General features: G+C 41.0%; 1 protein-coding gene across 5 annotated transcripts; it reads left to right on the forward strand.

The window, feature by feature from the left end:
- The first annotated feature begins 3,994 nt into the window (after positions 1-3,994).
- LOC112075348 (NXPE family member 3) lies at positions 3,995-16,641 on the forward strand. Of its 5 annotated transcripts, none has more exons than XM_024142359.2 (6): positions 3,995-4,102; positions 13,338-13,454; positions 14,359-15,122; positions 15,267-15,337; positions 15,594-15,806; positions 15,900-16,641. In XM_024142359.2, exons 2-6 carry the CDS (start codon positions 13,353-13,355, stop codon positions 16,442-16,444), a joined length of 1,695 nt encoding a protein of 564 aa, XP_023998127.1. In that variant the 5' UTR covers positions 3,995-4,102; positions 13,338-13,352; the 3' UTR covers positions 16,445-16,641. The 5 variants fall into 5 exon arrangements, with proteins under 5 accessions (XP_023998127.1, XP_070296983.1, XP_023998125.1 ...); XM_070440882.1 differs by having other exon boundaries at positions 15,597-15,806; XM_024142357.1 differs by having other exon boundaries at positions 4,003-4,102; positions 13,318-13,454; positions 14,356-15,122.
- The last annotated feature ends 2,188 nt before the right edge of the window (positions 16,642-18,829 follow it).

Genomic DNA, 18,829 nt, shown 5'->3' on the forward strand with positions numbered 1-18,829 from the left:
TAGAGATAGGATCTTTAATGTTTTAGAGCAAGAGTTTGTGTTCATGGTTATTGTTGTTCAATAAAAGCCTCAAATGAAAGTGTGAAAGTACTCGGTCAGTATCTTTCTGTTTTATATCATCATGTTACTCATGCAAAATATGCACTAAACTCTCCAAAGAATTACCATAGGAGAGGGATAACACATAAACAAATAGGTGCTCAGTCTGAAACAGATAACATAAGACACAAGACATGCTTTCAGACACACAAACACAAAAGGACAATTTCTGTTGAAACCAGGGCACGTGCAGCTGGTTCAGGACATTGTCACCGTGTACCCTTTGACCTCCATGCCAGCCCTAGAGACTGCCAAGGACACCAAAGTGGAGAAGATCGTCAGCAAGCAATTTACATTGACCCCCCCCACTTGTACACTGCTGCTACTCGCTGTTTGTTTGTTACCTATGCATAGTCACTTCGCCCCCACCTACAGTTGAAGTCAGAAGTTTACATACACTTAGGTTGGAGTCATTCAAACTCGTTTTTCAACCACTCCACAAATTTCTTGTTAACAAACTATAGTTTTGGCAAGTCGGTTAGGACATCTACTTTGTGCATGACACAAGTAATTTGTCCAACAATTGTTTACAGACAGATTATTTCACTGTATCACAATTTCAGTGGGTCAGAAGTTTATATACACTAAGTTGACTGTGCCTTGAAACAGCTTGGAAAATTCCAGAAAATAATGTCATGGCTTTAGAAGCTTCTGATAGGCTAGTTTACCTCATTTGAGTCAATTGGAGGTGTATCTGTGGATGTATTTCAAGGCCTAACTTCAAACTCAGTGCCTCTTTGCTTGACATCATGGGAAAATCGAAAGAAATCAGCCAAGACCTCAGAAAGAAATTGGAGACCTCCACAAGTCTGTTTCATCCTTGGGAGCAATTTCCAAACGTCCGATGGTACGACGTTCATCTGTACGAACAATAGCACGCAAGTATAAACACCATGGGACCACGCAGCCGTCACACCACTCACGAAGAAGACGCATTCTGTCTCCTAGAGATGAATGTATTTTGGTGCGAAAAGTGCAAATCAATCCCAGAACAACAGCAAAGGACCTTGTGAAGATGCTGGAGGAAACAGGTACAACAGTATCTATATCCACAGTAAAACGAGTCCTATATCGACATAACCTGAAAGGCCGCTCAGCAAGGAAGAAGCCACTGCTCCAAAACCACCATTAAAAAAGCCAGACTACTGTTTGCAACTGCACATGGGGACAAAGATCGTACTTTTTGGAGAAATGTCCTCTGGGCTGATGAAACAAAAATAGAACTTTTGGCCTCAATAACCATATTTTTGTTTGGAGGAAAAATGGGGAGGATTGCAACCGAAGAACACCATCCCAACCATGAAGCACGGAGGTGGCAGCATCATGTTGTGGGGGTGCTTTGCTGCAGGAGGGACTGGTGCACTTCACAAAATAGATGGCTTCACGAGGAAGGAAAATTATGTGGATACATTGAAGCAACATCTCAAGACATCAGTCAGGAAGTTAAAGCTTGGTCGCAAATGGGTCTTCCAAATAGACAATGACCCCAAGCATACTTCCAAAGTCGTGGCAAAATGACTTAAGGACAACAAAGTCAAGGTATTGGAGTGGCCATCACAAAGCCCTGACCTCAATCCTCTAGAAAATGTATGGGCAGAACTGAAAAAGCTTATGCGAGCAAGGATGCCTACAAACCTGATTCAGTTGCACCAGCTCTGTCAGGAGAAATGGGCCAAAATTCACCCAACTTATTGTGGGAAGGTTGTGGAAGGCTACCCGAAACGTTTAACCCAAGTTAAACAATTTAAAGGCAGTGCTACCAAATACTAATTGAGCGTATGTAAACTTCTGACCCACTGGGAATGTGATGAAAAAAAAAAAAAGCTGAAATAAATCATTCTCTCTACTATTATTCTGACATTTGACATTCTTAAAATAAAATGGTGATCCTAACTGACCTAAGACAGGGAATTTTTACTAGGATTAAATTTCAGGAAAACTGAGTTTAAATGTATTTGGCTAAGGTGTATGTAAACTTCCGACTTCAACTCTAAACGGTAAAGTCTACACTTGTTGTATTCAGCGCATGTGGCAAATAAAGTTTGATTTGATCTGAGAATCTCACAACCGAGCATTTTCATCTCCTCCTCTCTCTCTTTTGTTCTGTTCTCGAGGGTGCAGAGAGGGAGGTAGTCAACAGTTTAATAATATACAGTATGTTTCATTGTGAAACCATGTTGGTATCAATGTTACCGAACAGATTTCACTTGGTTTCCCAAATTAAGCACCGGGTAGCTGCAGGAACAGGGTTGGGGAGCCCATGGCATACAGAGTACTGGGTAGCTGCAGGAACAGGGTTGGAGAGCCCATGGCATACAGAGTTTGGATGGAATATCACCTGTCGCGCAGCAAGAAGCTGCATGCTCCTCAAACAGTGGTTGATGCCTGGAGTGAAATAGGCCAAGTGCTTTCTTAATAAGCCCATACATTTTTATATATGCAATCCTGTGTGAAAGAAGAGTTTTGATGGTTGTCACTAAAAAGAGGAGGATCCCAGCTGCTACTATATTTATTTCTCAGCTGCTATTAAACACATGATCCACTATAAAACCGCAGTAGCCTATCCGGGGGAAAGTGGCCTCCATTCCCTATTCCAGTGCTTTTTTTCCACTGCCCCTGTTCCTGAGAATGAGCCATTCTAAGTCTAAACAAATTTTACATATTAGTAAAGACAAGATTAAATTGAGAATAGTGTTACAATGGGAATTTTAAGGTTTGTGATTTTCTTGAAACTAATTGCTGTGTTCAATTCATGTGCTGTTCTATAAACCAATTTCTGTGTTCATGCAAGTGGTTGACTGAACCAATCCTCTTATCAGTAGCTGCAAATTGGCAGTACACCCAGACCTTGTTTTGAGAACAAACTAAAGATATCCTAGTTTCAAGGTCTCAGTTTAGAGAGGAGAAGCCTCGTGAAGTGTTGGTCGGTCACATGAATGAAACAAAACGGTAATGATTAATTAATTATGCTAAATCATGCAAATATAATTTGTCTGTGTATAGCCATTTATAAGACAACTGCCTGGACTGCCCAGAGAGAGCTCCTGATTGACATGTGTATTATGGTGTATTGAGTTGGTTGGAACCTCTCCAGCATGCTGACGAATAAACAATGATTCATTTAAGATAGACTTCGAGTGTCCCTGTGTAAGAATTTCCACGACAGGGTGATAATATGATCACTTGATGAGAGAACAGCCTGAGGCAAAGAAGAGAGCGCAAGCTTTTTTTGAGACGTTCTAAAATCAATATCCTATAGTCACATCATGTAGCCCATAAATGTTTTGATTTCTAAGACATTCTAAGGTTTGTATCATTCACAACTAAAGTAGACAAATAACACAAAATCGAGCATATAGGACATATTTCAAATTATAACTTTTACACTCAACATAGCCACATCATATGCACACTCGCCCCAAAATGGAAAAAATTCCTTTCTATTTTATCAAGCTAAGTTCAATTATATTGTTACTATAAAATCATATAGTATAAAATAATGGCACGGGACTTATAAGCATATCTTGTCTGCTAATTGAACTAGCCGACAGCCTATGGTATGGATGCATAGACAGAAAACATACAGGAGTAGACTGACTCATATTCTGTTCTTCTGAAATACATTTTCTTCATATAATAATGTTTCTTTAGACCTGCCTAAAATAAATAATGGATGTATTGTGATGGTGTATATTTGTATTAGACTTTTAAATGTAGATGTTCCTTAGGTGCACATCAGCGGCTTGTATGCATGGAGGCCTGGAGATGCTGAACGTGTTTGTTAATTAACAGTCAATTACCGTGAGACCAGCAGACATTTGCATGACAATAACTGCCGGACAAAATGTCATTACTGACACAGCCCTAAATGCGCCCTCTATCTACTTCTATGGGTGTAAAGGACATAAGAATGCTCTTCAGACAGACAGCCTTGAATAACAGTGGACAGGACATCAACTTCGTAAATAATTTATTCTAGACAAAGAGGGACAATACATAAACGGTAAGCAACTACAGCACAACTAACTAACTTAATCAATTATAACAGGAACCACATKAGCATATTTAATCTGTTGGTACAGGCTGCATTGTATTGATCTTTTCACAGTAAATGTGGAATCAAGGATTAGAGAAAAGAAATGACATGCAAAGAGCCAATCTTTAATTTTAGCTTGGTCTGTTCCTTAACAGGTTATTGATTAAGTACCATTTCTCATTGATTGCAGTGGCCTACACCCTGCTGGCATCATAATCAGCCTAATGAACTTTGTGCCAAAAATAATGATAATTCTGGTCTTTCTGTTTCCTCCCCCTGTGTTTTGAGGGTATTTTAATACATCTCTTTTACCATTTAGAAATGAAAACACTTCATGTATCTAGTCCCCCCATTTGAAGTAATTTGACACTTATAGTATAGTCCAAAGTTACATCATGATTTTGACTGTACAAACTTGTTGGATGCATTTGCAGTTTGTTTTGGTTGTGTTTTGGATTATATTTTGCCCAATAGGAACTGAATTGTGAATTATTTATTGTGTCATTTGAGTGACTTTTAGTGTAAGAATAGAGCATAAACAATGTAATTGTAAACCAACACTTTTTAGTCTCTGATTATGGTTAACATGTTCATTTTGTCCAATGTGAGTAATTCTGTTGTTGAAGTACATTAGACCAATAAAGCAGGCTGATCACTAGAAATAGACTTTGGACATTTGAAACGGACCTGAGAACGTCGATATATGCCGCCTTCGGCGCTCACACATTTTTTAACTCTTGCCGAGCACTCATGCAACTCATGATGCTCAGAGGCAAAGGGCGCTGATCAGAATAAAGCGTGCTGCTCTGACCACTGCGCTACGACAGTTCATAATGCTCTTGCAAGCCGTGAGAATACTTGATGATACTTGATGGAAACAGTGCATTGTTTTTAATTATTTTGTTTTAAGCTTATCCCAAACCATATCCCTAACCTAAACCACTCGGCATTAATACCTAAACTTAACCCTTTGAGTTGTTTCGGTTTTAACCCTGTAACCATGTGGAATTAATGCTTCCATAATACGTTGAATATGTAAGTGAAACTATAAGATCTTGTTGCAATAAAACTACAGTACTCCAGCATGTGTCAAACCTTCGTACGCTGAAAAGTCTTGTTAGTGCATAGGTCAAATTAGCATTTCAATTTCCTGTCTTTTTCGGCTTCAGACAAAAGCTAATATTTCACAAAATATATTTTGTTGTATTAATAATAACTTACCAAAACACATAAATATATTGAAACAAAATGGAAGCAAATTGAATTTTACAACAAAATAAGGTTTCTGGGGCACAAGAGGATTTGTGACAGCTGTGAAGAAATGTAGATGTGCAGGCTACAGTAGCAATGGCAGCTCTTAAAAAAGAAACCTAGATAACTAAATAGTTGATGTTACAATTGAATGTTTATTGGTCAGTGTTGTTGTTTACATGCACACACACACACACACACACACACATACACTCAAAAACAGTGGCAGGAACATGGGGGGATATAAAGAATGTATCAAACAGCCTTGGCGTACTTATACCACATGTGGGCAGAGACATCCTCAAAGCACAAAACAGACACACACACAACATGTGAATACATGGATTCCACCACCGTTGCACACACTCACACAGACTTGTTTTTCGTCAAGGTGCGAAGTTAGACGGCAGTGTGCTTTGGGATGGTTGAGTTTCTGTTCTGTTATTTTGGTATTATGGTGTAATATCAAAGTAGCAGTCGTATAACTTCATGTAAAGCCACAGAAAGCCAGTAGCTGCCTGTTAGGAATGGTAGGATGGTAGGAAAATTATTTCCAAACAATCAAATTCATCATGGTATATTATTGAGGGGGTCAAATTGACCTGTCTCTAATATTGGGGGGGGTGGGGTCATGACCCCTTGTCCCACCTGTAGGTTATGCGCCTGCACACACAAACACACACCCTAGCCTGTGTAATATGTGTAATATGAACTTACGGGCAGTTCCTGCTGTCAGTCTGATTACGAGGGTCTCTAATTCCCCTCAAATAGACCTTAAAGAGCCATAGTGTTCCCCTGTACATGACACACACACAATATTGGGAATCTGTAGTTAGACATATCCTGGCTTTTTGTACAAGTTTTGTGGTGTCATCATGAACACATTTTGTTAAAATGGGTTACCTATCTCCCTTCTGGACATAATGCATTCCTATGGGTTTCAAATAAAATAAAATAGTATTGGTCACATACACGTGTTTAGCAGATATTGCGGGTTTAGCGAAATGCTTGTGGTTCTAGCTCCGACATTGCAGTAATATCTAACAAGTAATATCTAACAATTTTACAACATATACCCAATACACACAAATTTAAGTAAAGGAATGTAATTAAGAATATATAAATATGGCCAAGCAATGTAAGAGCAGCATAGACTAAGAGAGTAGAATAGTATAGAATACAATATATACATATAAGATGAGTAATGCAAGATATGTAAACATTATTAAAGTGACTAGTGTTCCATTTATTAAAGTGGCCAGTGATTCCATGTCTATGTATATAGGCAGCAGCCTCTATGTGCTAGTGATGGCTATTTAACAGTCTGATGGCCTTGAGTTAAAAGCTGTTTTTCCGTCTCTCGGTCCCAGCTTTGATGCACCTGTACTGACCTCGCCTTCTGGATGATAGTGAGGTGAACAGGCAGTGGTTGTTGTCCTTGATTATCTTTGTGACATCGGGTGCTGTAGGTGTCCTGGAGGGCAGGTAGTTTGCCCACGGTGATGCGTTGGGCAGACCGCACCATCCTCTGGAGAGCCCTATTGTTGCGGGCGGTGCAGTTGCCGTACCAAGCGATGATACAGCCCGATAGGATGCTCTCAATTGTGCATCTGTAATAGTTTGAGGGTTTTAGGTGCCAAGCCAAATTTCTTCAGCCTCCTGAGGTTGAAGAGACACTGTGTGTGTGGGTGGACCACTTCAGTTTGTCAGTGATGTGTATGCCGAGGAACTTAAAGCTTTCCATCTTCTCCACTGTGGTCCCGTCGATATAGATAGGGGGGTGCTCCCTATGCTGTTTCCTGAAGTCCACGATCATCATTTACTTAGAGTGATGTGTACAGGGTAGGTTTCCTGACACATTTCTTAAAAGTGGCATTTTATAATATCATATTGTAATGGGAATTTATTAGATTCATTATTTTCTTGCATTTGAGTATATACTGTTATAACTAAGTACTGATCTTCCTACCTTTGTCTTGTTTAACTGCCAGTATCAAATGTCTGCCAGTGTTGAATGTTATGGTTAAAGTTTGCTTTTTGATTTCGCAGAGGAAACACTGATAATGTATCTGTGACACTGAGTGATTCTGTAGCCGCTGATGTTGTGACTTCCTACAAGCCTTTCGGGCTGGTATTTACTGAAAACTCGGGTAGTGTGTAATTCATATTTTAGGGCCTTCTCAGAAAAGAGCCTATTCAACATTTTCTCTGTTTCTATGCAGGAGGTATGTCCCTGTTGCAACTTATAATTAAACTGATAATATTTTTATTGAAGTTATCCCTGACTGCTCTCCTTTTTGTTCAGCTGGAAACTTACAAAGTTACATGTATTTTTAAATGACGTAAAATACATCATGGAGGACCTTGTGTCCTTGAGACATCTTTTTTCCTTGTGAGGGGAGGGATCCCTGTACTGAATTTCTGGACTCTAGCTCAAACAGGGGGCATGATCTTTCAAAGTTTGCATCTTCAATCCCTTGTTATAGCGCCACCATGTGGCCAATTCACATGGCATTGCATGAAAGAGTATGGCCCATGAGCCTTTACCATAAGGCCAAGTTGCACCCACCTAGGCCTTACGATCCCAAGGGAATTTGCATTTTAAAATAACCTTACAGAAAAAGATGCTAACAAACAATAATAATAATAATAATAATAATAATGAACGCCAAGAAACACAATTGGGTTTTTCAGCAGCTTTGCTGCTTGAACCCCTAACTACTGTACTTAGTTACCTGACTAACTAGCAATTTTTTATAATATAGTTTTAATTGTTACTGCACATCTTCCTTTTTTCACAGCTGTCACAAATCATGTTGTACTCCATCAACCTTGATTTTGATGTAAAATTCTATTTGCTTCAATTTCGTTTTGGTAAGTGTTAATATAATGTCCTTTTTTATATCTGGGCGTGGTCCAAGTTGTACAACTAAGGGCAGTTTATTGTCTTGTTGTAAAAAAAGTACATCTGGAGATCCTTTGAATGGTAATGTTTTGTGATACTTTCAACTCATCCTGTGGTATATAATCAAATTCTAAGCTATTTTATAACGTCTCAAATTCATCACTTTACTTAAGCCGGTGTCTGTGAACACTCTATAAGGGCATATGACATGGTTACGACCCCCATCATTCCATTCAATGTAATAATGTGGCACAGAGGTTGGTAAATTACATAACAACTTGTTATAACATCTGGTATGCAGACGTTATGTAGCATGTAACAACATATGAAATAAGTTGTCATGCAGACTGTGTAATAGCAGCAGTGGTGGAAAAAGTACCCAATTATCATACTTGAGTAAAAGTAAAGATACCTTAATAGAAAATGACTCAAGTAAAAGTAAAAGTCTCCCAGTAAAAATTATATTTGAGTAAAAGTCAAAGTATTTGGTTTAAAACATGCTTATGTATCATTAAGCCAACCAGATGGAAGTTAAAAAAATATATATTTTTTTTTTACGGATAGCCAGGGGCACACTCCAACATTCAGACATTATTTACAAATGAAGCCTGTGTGTTTAATGAGTTCACCAAATCAGAGGCAGTAGGGATGATCAGGGATGTTCTGTTGATAAGTGCGTGAATTGGACCATTTTCCTGTCCTGCCCATTCAAAATGTAAAGAGGACTTTTGGGTGTGGAGTAAAAAGTAGAATATTTTCTTAAAGAATGTAGTGAAGTAAAAGCAAAAATAGTCCAAAAATATAAAAGTAGTAGTACTTTCAAATATTTTTACTTAAGTACTTTACACCACTGAATAGCAGTTGTTATTAACAGTTGGCATTAGAGCGTATGACAAAAGGATGAACAGTCTTCTATAACACTCATTATAACTAGGTTTATAAAATTGTATGCCGTTAGCCATAACTATTTAATTAAGCAATAAGGCACTAGAGGTGAAAGCAGAGGTACAGTACAACACCGCCTCGCGTGCCTTATTGCTTTTATATAGCATTTACCAACATATTATAGTATTTTGGAGTTAGTGCTATCCAGATTCCTTGGGACGTAACTACCTTAAAGCCTAACACCTGGGTAAAAAAAACAGGTTGGCCCAGTGCAGTAAAAACGTGATTTTTCTGTGTTTTATATATATTCCCACACTATGACGATGTAACAATACTGTGAAATTGTGAAAATAATGATAATGCCCATTATAGTGTAAGAGCTGTTAGAAAAGACTGCATGAAAATTCAGCCTGTTTTGGTGGGATGGAGTTTTGGCCTACCTGGTGATTTCAACTCTGTCACGTCAAACATTCCACATGGAACGACAGTAGGCCTACACTAGCTTTTTTTCTACTGGCATTTACTTAGATCCATAATAATGACGATGATGCATTATTTCACCTGGCCAGAAAACTTTTACAAAAAAGCCAGGATATGTCTAACTAAAGATCCAATATTGTGTGTGTGTGTTTAATGTACAGGGGGAAACTATGGCTCTTATTCGAGACCCTCTTAAAACCTGGGCTAAATCAGGGTCATGTAGAGGGTTTCTTGGTCGTCTTATACAAACCTACTTTGAAACAAAATTATACACCTCACACAGGGTTGTGGACTTAAAAGAAATAAGACACCTGCACCATGTCAGATATACTGTAGAGTTGAAATGTATTCCGTTTTGAGTTTGCATCCCAATATTACACTTTATTTACATCACAGAAGACGGAAATATAACAAAACCGTTTGACGTAGAAACACCGGATTTGAAATTAAGAATATTAATAACGTTCTACTCATGAGGCCACTAGAGGGCGCTTTTGTCATTCGACTGCAGGAAAGAAACTGCCCTCACATTCACATGTACCTAATCCTAAACTGACATGGGATTGTTTTAAAATGGTCATACCATGGATCATTTTTGCTACTTGATTTATAACTTCAAGACCCCTGTAGGTATCACCATTTTATATGTATTTTTATTAAACATTGCATTTGGCATTACCGCTATTAGCCCATAGAAACACATTTATACACTGCAGAAAAAAATAATCATACAATTCATGAAAATTAAAATTGTTTTGAGGTGTCTGTGCTATATCTGAGAGATATAAGAAAGATCAGGAAATTATTCTATATATTTTTTATCATATGTAAGCCCCTTTTTTTGGTACTAAACTACTTCCATATATACAGTGCATTCAGAAAGAATTCAGACCACTTTGACTTTTTCCACATTTGTTACATTAGCCTAATTCTAAAATTGATTAGAAAAAATAGGGTCGAGCTCAGAGTGGACATGAAGCTAGGGTTAGGGCCTTATCCTAGACATAACCCTAACCTTGACTGTGATTGAGCTAGCTAACCATCGTTCTTGCACACAACCAATCGTGACCTTATATGGATGCCTTGTGTTGAGTTACGTGTTAGAGAATGAGAGATTTAGTTATTTTCAGTGTAATTTGCAATCTGGTGACAACAAATCATTGATGCAAATAAGGCACGGCTCCCTCTGTTGATAATACGTTTACTGGAGACAGGAGATCAAGTGGAGACATAGGACGAGGTGGATAATTTTATAATAAGGCCGTTTTATTCAAGTGTAAAGATATCAGGCAAAAACGTGCACGGCCCCTTTCTGTCAGATTCTTATGAAATCGTCGGAGAAGAGVCCGCTCTAAACAGTACATTCAAATTATATAGGCAACTAGCAAAGTAGGTGGTCTTGTCGTCTGGCCTTCCTCCTGGTCAATCTTGGTCGTGAGTGGTCCTGTTCGGACCAGGTGTCGACGTTCCATTGGCTCTTGACATAGTTCTTTGTCTTGAGTCACACCCTTGGAAAGAATGTGTATGTCTAAATGATGTTTCAGGGGCCTGTCCTGAGTGGGGTGTGTGTGTGTCTGAGGTTAGTATCTAATGAGATCGGCATGTGCCTAAGGACAAAGAGAGGGTGGGTTCATTTTGTACAAAGGATAGCCTATGTTGGAATGTTGTTATACTAGTCTCCAGTATCTATTTCAATTTCTTACACCTCCCAGTGATTCAAACGAGACCGAATGATTCCAACAAGACCAGATGCAACTTTTCCATGGGAGAAGACAGCGTTTGCACCCATAAATTGACGGGAAAAATACTACAGACCTCTATAGAAGCGAGCCTCTTGATGTGCGCTCCGGGAGAGAGAAAAAAGGCTTCTGATTGTATAACATTTCAAAATCCAATTGCAGGAAATACATACCTTTTGGAAGCAACTGTTGTTCTCAACTTTCTGTGGGTATTCTTTTTATTTGTCATCTCTTAATATTGAGATTAACAGCAACTATTTTACAACTGAGATATTTTATATGGCTTTCAGATACGAAGAGTGCGAAATGCACAATTGTGCATCGGCCATTGCGAATGTATAGGGTAGCAGGCTACAACTGCAAGGTTTTTTTTATGACATTACACTGTTAGAATAATACATGACTACTAGCAGTGGGTGTTATATTTAGTGTTAGCGATCTAGCTAATGTGTTTTGAGTTTTTACTTCCTCATGTGGTGAATAAGCCCCCAAATAAATGACACTATGATATTAGTACACATGGAAGTTAGTGATTTATGTTTACTATATGTTAATGAGGCAATACAAATGTGATGTGACTAAAATATGTGTCACGTCTTCACCGACTCCGGCGCTCGACTCCGGCGCTCGACGTCGCCGGTTCACTAATCACTGGCTCTGAACACCAACATTACGCACACCTGGCACTATCGTTACGTGCACCTGCGCCTCATTATGAGACTCACCTGGACTCCATCACCTCACTGATTACCTCCCCTATATCTGTCACTCCCTTTGATTCATTCCCCAGGCAGTATTAGTTGTTTTTCATATCCAGATGCTATGCTTGTTTTGTATCGGTCCATGTTTATTGTGTTATTAAACTCACCCCCTGCACTTGCTCCTTGACTCCCAGCGTCTCCGTTACAATATGACTAAAAATAAATGGCATTTAGTTTACTAAAATGGGCCACTGTTTTAGTAACCGCAAAACACCAGTCTCAACGTCAACAGTGAAGAGGCGACTCCGGGATGCTGGTGTCACGTTCGTCGTAGTGAGGAGACCAAGGCGCAGCGTGATAGGAATACATTCTTCTTTTAATGAAGAAAAACACTAAACAAAGTAACAAAAACGAACGTGAAGCTATTAATCAGAGTGCTGACACAGGCAACTATACATAGACAATAACCCACAAATGGAAAATGGCAACCTAAATAGGATCCCCAATCAGAGACAACGATAAACAGCTGTCTCTGATTGGGAACCAATTCAGGCCACCATATACCTACAAAAGACCTAGACTAACAAACACCCCATGACATACAAAAACCCTAGACAGGACAAACAAGCATACCCACCCTCGGCACACCCTGACCAAAATAATACATAAAACATAGAAAACTAAGGTCAGGGCGTGACAGTTGGCCTTCTAGGCAGAGTTCCTCTGTCCTGTTTGTGTTCTTTTGCCCATCTTAATCTTTTATTTTTATTGGCCAGTCTGAGATATGGCTTTTTTTTGCAACTCTGCCTAGAAGGCCTAGAAGGCCAGCATCCCGGAGTCGCCTCTTCACTGTTGATGTTGAGACTGGTGTTTTGCGGGTACTATTTCATGAAGCTGCCAGTTGAGGACGTGAGGGGTCTGTTTCTCAAACTAGACACTCTAATGTACTTGTCCTCTTGCTCAGTTGTGTACCGGGGCCTCCCACTCCTCTTTCTATTCTGATTAGAGCCAGTTTGCGCTGCTCTGTGAAGGGAGTAGTACACATTTTTCAGAACAAGAATAGACTGACGAGTTTCAGAAGAAAGGTCTTTGTTTCTGTCCTATATCTGAGAGGTATAAGACAGAAAATGTAAAAAAAAAAAAAGTTATTTTTACAATTTAACTTGGTCAAAGAAAATGGCTCAACAGAATTAAATACAATTGTGATCTGTCCCTTACCAGCTTCTTTGTGTCAACATCAGGCTGACTGACAGAGGATGGCCACCATGTGGAGGAGCCTGTCCAAATATATCTGTATCTTCATCCTGCTGGCCCTGKCAGGCCTCTTCTTCCTGTTCAGCAACATAAACATTCTGGAGGTAGGGTAAAGCCATCTGGCCTAATACGAACCAATCTCACATTGTTTCTATCACCCTCTCCCCCTCACCAGGGGAGCTACACTCGGGCATCACTCGCTGCTTTTATCAACGTGGGTGTATTTACATGCACTAGTGTTGCTTTTAATTATATTGGGTGGCACAAAAACAGTCCACAGGAAGCCTTAAGTTAAATACAATTCCATTTCAACTTACTGTGCTGGGTGGCAGGAATGTTGGTCATTATGAAGGTTGGAATCTGAGACAAAATATCTGAAGGATCGTATTATGAAACATACTTTCCAAATGTGGGTCTGTTGTAGACCCACTTCCTCTCTGTCCACATATGGCACATGTGAAGGACTTTTATTTTGACATGAGGTAAGTAGAGGAAGTCGGTTGACAACAGACCCACATTTGGAAAAATCTATTTAATAATACGATCCTTTAGATATTTTTTCTCAAAGTCAGCCTTCATAATGACCAACAGTCCTGCCCATCGGCACAGTAAGTTGAAATTGAAATGTATTTAACTTCTAGCTTCCGTGGACTGTTTTTGTACAAACCAATACAATTGAAAGCAAAGCTAGTGTATGTAAATACACCCACGTTGCTAACAGCAGCTAGGGCGTCACAAAAACAGTAGGTTTTTAGATGCTACACTTGATGCATAGATTTTGCCAGCATCAGCAGAATGCAAGCCACTTTATCAAGTGTTCTTGGGTGTGAGTCAAATTCTTGAAAATAGTACCAGAGAGTCATTTTACACTGAACAGCGCAAGCCTCTCACAGAGCTGTGCTGCTTATGTCCAGGTTTCATTGAAATTAATGGAAGCGTCACACGCTCTGCAAAAGTTAGTGTCCAGTGTAGCATGCCTGTTAGTGACCTCTCCTCTTTACTCAGCAGAAGCTCAACTGCCAAGCAGTGTCAATGTTCTACCAGCACCAAAGCAACATCCTCCTCCCAGAGGGCCCTTCTCCTCTGGACCGCAACCGGAGCCACTGTAGCCAGGAGCCCTCACCGGAGGAGGCTCTGGAGGAGCGTGACCTCCTGGAGTCCATCGCCTGGCCACAGCCTCAGACCCATTCTGTGAATGTGTCCCTGAACCAGACCAGTGACCCTGCACACAGCCTTTTTGTGATCCTGCCAGCAGGGGGCAGGAGAGAATGGCACGTGGGGGACCAGTTGGAGGTTCTGGTCCATATACATGACTTCCAGGGGCGTCCCAAGAGCTATGGTGGAGACTTCTTGCTGGCCCGGCTGCATTCCTCCACATTGGGGGCAGGCGTTGCAGGACAGGTGCTGGACCACAGGAATGGGACCTACTCTGCCATTTTCCCATTACTATGGCAGGGGTCTGCACAGGTGGAGGTGACACTGGTCCATCCTAGTGAGGCAGTTCATGTTCTACGACGGATACGAGAGGAACGGCCCGACCGGATTCCATTTCAGAGTCTGTTCCGCTCTGGAAAACTGTCCCAGACAACTGTATGTAACCTGTGTCTGCCGACAAACCAGAGGCCGCTGTGCAATTACACAGACCCCCACACAGGGGAGCCCTGGTACTGCTACAAGCCCAAGCTGCTGAGCTGTGACACACGGATCAACCATGCCAGGGGACCCTATGTGAACCATCTGCTCGTGAACAAGGAGGCATTGCTCTTTCAGAAGTTAGTGAGTTTTACAGTATGCAAGTGAATGAGTTTGAAAGTGTGTGAAATGTATTCACAGACTTTGTTTCCAATGTATCAGATTGCAAGCTGCATTGAGTTTATTTAACATTCAAATATGATTCTTCCTCCACTTTTTCTCAGTGGTGTGAACATCAAAGTTTCCATTCATCCTTCAGGGTCTGACAGTGTCATTGTGCTGCCTGAGAAAAAAGGTAGGCGAGCAAGGAGATACCACAGYACAACTGTGTGTTTATCTTTTTAACACTAGCTAGCCAGCCTACTAACTGATCTGCTCTGCTTTGTGGCTGTTTACTTCAACCCTGGAGAGTTTCTGGGTGTGCAGGACAGTATTCAAGCCAACTACTACATCTACAGTAGTGTAAGATGGGAAAGTCCTAGCACCTCTATTGCCTGTAAAGTGATGATGCTAGCTGGTGGAAGATGTTTGCTTTTCTCTATCAAACAAAGCAGACGTGGAGAGAAGCAGCATGAAGACAGAGTCTACCRGGATCACTCCTTCCGGGTATTACTTCCAAGGGTCATGGCGAGCGCTGGGTGGTGGTGTGATGCGCCAGTTTAACGTCTCATCTGCCACTCAGTGTCTGAAGGGCAAGGTGGTGTACATGTACGGAGACTCTACTGTCAGACAGTGGTTTGAGTACCTCAACACCTTAGTACCAGGTGAGTCCTGCGGCATCTTTCACTCTCTACTGTGCTTTCTAACGCTCTCTTCTGTCTGTCCAACTCCCAACTCTCCCTTCCTCTTTGTGACAGACCTGAAGGAGTTCAACCTCTACAGTCCTAAGAATGTGGGGCCCTTCATGGCAGTGGACAGCACCCACAACATCCTGCTGAAATACCGTTGTCACGGTCCTCCAATCCGCTTCAACACTGTCATCGCCAGTGAGATGCGCTATGTAGCTAATGAGCTGGATGGCCTAACTGGTGGGTCAAATACTGTGGTGTTCATCAGCATATGGTCCCATTTCAGCACCTTCCCTGTGCAGGTCTACATTCGCCGACTACGCCACATTCGGCGGGCGGTGGTGCGGCTTCTGGACCGGGCTTCGGGGACCCTGGTGGTGTTGCGCTCGGCCAACCTCCAGGCCCTGGACCCGAAAGTGAGCCTGTACAATAGTGACTGGTTCTCAGTGCAGCTGGACGGGGTGCTCAGGGCTATGTTCAAGGGTCTGGATGTTTTGCTGATAGATGCCTGGGAGATGACCCTTGCCCACCACCTCCCCCATGCCCTCCACCCACCTCCTATCATCATCAAGAACATGATAGACAATATCCTCTCTCATGTCTGCCCAGAGTAGAGCTAGCAGATTAAGAATGATTTATGTCAGAATTCTATCATTCAACACCTACAGTGTGCAATATTCAAAATAATCCTAGAAATACCAAATTCTGCATACCATACATGTACATTATGTGTTTTTACTGTTGTCACATCACAATGAATGATGATTGTTACTCTCAAAATGTGGGAATGTAAAAAAATGCCTGCACATTTTGTCTGTGAACGTTTGTGTCCAGATTTCTCTATTGAGGCTTACACTGAGTGTACAAAACATTAAAGACAACCGCTCCTCCAATGACATAGACTGACCAAGTGAATCCAGGTTAAAGCTATGATCCCTTATTGATGTCACTTGTTAAATCCACTTCAATCAGTGTAGATGATGGGGAGGAGACAGGTTAAATAACGATGTTTAAGCCATGAGACAATTGAGACATGGATTGTCTATGTCTATCATTCAGAGGATGAATGGTAAGTACACAAGATTTAAGTGCCTTTGAATGGAGTATGGCTGTAGGTGCCAGGTGCACACCATTGGTATAAAGAACTGCAATGCTGCTGGGTTTTTCACGCTCAACAGTTTCCCTTGTGTATCGAGAATGGTTCACCACCCAAAGGCCATCCAGCTAACTTGACACAACTGTGGGAATCATTGGAGTCAACACGGGCCAGCATCCCTGTGGAATGCTTTCGACACCTTGTAGAGGTCATGCCCCTACGAATTGAGGCTGTTCTGAGGGCAAAAGGGGAGGGTGCAACTCAATATTAAGAAGTTGTCCTTAATGTGTTGTACACTCAGTGTATATCGAACGGAAGTGATTTGCTTATTTAAAATCTTTTATAAAAGTACAGACTGAGCTTCAAAATAGTATATCATACACTGTAGTTGGAGGAAACATGGGAAAGTTATTTTGCTTTAAAAGGTGATAAACTTGTTCTCCCACTTTGGAGACAAGTGTGAGAAAATTCCCTTTGAAAGATTTTTATGAGATTTTCACACCTCCTAGAGAGCTCTTCTTTGTTTACACCAATTCAGCATAGTTCACACCCTCTTAAGCCTTAGCCCAACCCACAAATTAGAAACGCATGTGAGTCAGCATGGCATTGTCCTCCAGAAAGTAGTCTCACTACTTCATCCCTAAGAGTCTGTTGATGCACCCGTGTGTCAATCCAAGTAACATAATAAAAAAATCTGCGTCTCAATCCACCGCATCCGCCTATGTTGGCTTTCTGCATCTGCGATCGAAGGTGCCTTAGTTACAGTGTTATTTGGAGTTACAGTGGTGTTTGTCAGACCATGAGACATCACGAAAATTGGTCTTCTCGCGAAACATCTGTAGCGTCCAAACGGTTTGGCTTTCAAACTATTATGACCACTCTATGGAAAGGGAGACTCTCACAAACACGATGGTGTTGTCTGTTTTGCTACGACTACCACACATGTCACAGGACCCATACGAATAAGTGGAAGTATGGAGGTAGTTTTGTGCCCCCCAAAAATAAGGGATGTCAACAAAAACAAAACAATCCTGAGCTTTCTAATACAGTACATTGCATTTGGAAAATGTTCAGACCCCTTGACTTTTATGTTAAGTCCTTTTTCTAAAATTGATTAAATTGTTTAGTTTTTTCTCATCAATCTACTCCCCCATAATGAGAAAGTAAAAACAGTTTTTTTTTTATGTTTGCAAAATGGAAATATCCCATTTGCAAAAGTATTCAGACCCTTTACTATGTACTTTGTTGAAGCACCTTTGGCAGCGCTGACAGCCTCTAGACTTCTATGGTATGAACCTACAAGCTTGGCACACCTGTATTTGGGGAATTTCTTCCATTCTTCTCTGCAGATCCTCTTAAGCTCTGTCAGGTTGGATGGGGAGCGTCGTTGCACAGCTAATTTCAGGTCTCTCCAAAGATGTTAGATCGGGTTCAAGTCCGAGCTCTGGCTAGGCCAATCAAGGACATTCAGAGACTTATCCCGAAGACACTCCTGCGTTGCCTTGGCTGTGTGCTTAGGGTCTTTGTCCTGTTGGAAGGTGAACCTTCACCCCAGTCTGAGGTTCTGAGCACTCTGGAGCAGGTTTTCATCAAGGATCTCTCTGTACTTTGCTCCGTTCATCTTTTCCTCGATTCTGACTAGTCTCCCAGTCCCTATCGCTGAAAAACATCCCCACAGCATGATGCTGCCACCGCCATTCTTCACTTTAGTGATGGTGCCAGGTTTCCTCCAGACATGACGCTTGGCATTCAGACCAAAGAGTTCAACCTTGGTTTCATCAGACCAGAGAATCTTGTTTCTCAGATACATAAGCATTGGAATATTAACGCTGGGACACAAGTCAGACCGGGAAACGACAGGCCGTATTGACGGGCAGTGAGCCGAAGTGGTTAAGAGCGAGTA

The sequence above is a fragment of the Salvelinus sp. IW2-2015 genome, unplaced genomic scaffold (genome assembly GCF_002910315.2).
Source record: "Salvelinus sp. IW2-2015 unplaced genomic scaffold, ASM291031v2 Un_scaffold3100, whole genome shotgun sequence".
Lineage (NCBI taxonomy): Eukaryota > Metazoa > Chordata > Actinopteri > Salmoniformes > Salmonidae > Salvelinus > Salvelinus sp. IW2-2015.